General features: G+C 31.6%; 1 protein-coding gene across 1 annotated transcript; it reads right to left on the bottom strand.

Moving 5' to 3' along the window:
* Positions 1-259: 259 nt before the first annotated feature.
* On the bottom strand, positions 260-528 carry LOC118750817. Its single transcript, XM_036485552.1, has one exon. It carries the CDS (start codon positions 523-525, stop codon positions 331-333), a length of 195 nt encoding a protein of 64 aa, XP_036341445.1. The 5' UTR covers positions 526-528; the 3' UTR covers positions 260-330.
* Positions 529-826: the final 298 nt, after the last annotated feature.

The following is an 826-nucleotide window of genomic DNA, read 5'->3' as shown; positions in this document are numbered from 1 at the left end:
GGTATATAGCTATGAAGCTTTTACATAACATAGAAAACGATGTAGCGGTAATTTCTGTATACTCAACTCAAAATTGATATTTTTTTGGATGATGACACTATTGAATCAAATGAGCGATATACATATGTTTAAAAGCACTTTTTTATTTTCGTTTTCCTTCCATCACACCACCGCGACATCAATAGCAAAACACATTATTTATTAATGAAAAACTCGGAAACAGCTCTCGAAAAATAAATCTAAAGAAATTTCGCCCAAATTCTAATTTTTCACATTTTTATTCTTATTCATTAAATAATCCAACAAAAGAGACACACAAAATAAATGCATTCAACCGCGTGCTACATAAACACACTTATTATAGTTCAAGTTGTATTGCGAACCAGCAGGACATTCACCATGAATGGGACGCTCAGCCAGGCAGAGTTTATTGCCGGAATCCCATTTGAAATTGGCCGGACAGCTTTGACCCATAACGGCGAAAATCATGGCAATGCAGAGAGCGAGAAAGAACAGCACTTTCATGGTGAACTGGCAAAGAAGAAAAAAAAATAAAATAAAGATTTAAAGTGATATCAATAAAAAGGATTACAACAGATTTTGAATTTTATTTTTTTATTTATTTTTTTCTACGTTTTACAAATGTACATATGTACATACGTATGTATGCAAACGCGTAAAACAAGTTTCTGTATATTTTTTAGCACTCACTTTATTTTTTGTATTTTTCTGTTTGCTTGTCAAGTTTAAAGCTTATACTGAATCAGATTCACTAATCTGCAGCTAATTTATAGATTCAAATATTATTTGTGTGTAGCCAAATGTG

Source organism: Rhagoletis pomonella, unplaced genomic scaffold (assembly GCF_013731165.1).
Source record: "Rhagoletis pomonella isolate Grant_MI unplaced genomic scaffold, Rhpom_1.0 Rhpom_scaffold_00001, whole genome shotgun sequence".
Classification (NCBI taxonomy): domain Eukaryota; kingdom Metazoa; phylum Arthropoda; class Insecta; order Diptera; family Tephritidae; genus Rhagoletis; species Rhagoletis pomonella.
Note: the sequence above shows the minus strand (reverse complement) of the source record. Positions and strands in the feature narration are given on the sequence as shown.

Bases quoted from the DNA above. Each gene is read 5' to 3' on its own strand.
- LOC118750817 (XM_036485552.1), bottom strand. From the start codon at position 525: ATGAAAGTGCTGTTCTTTCTCGCTCTCTGCATTGCCATGATTTTCGCC.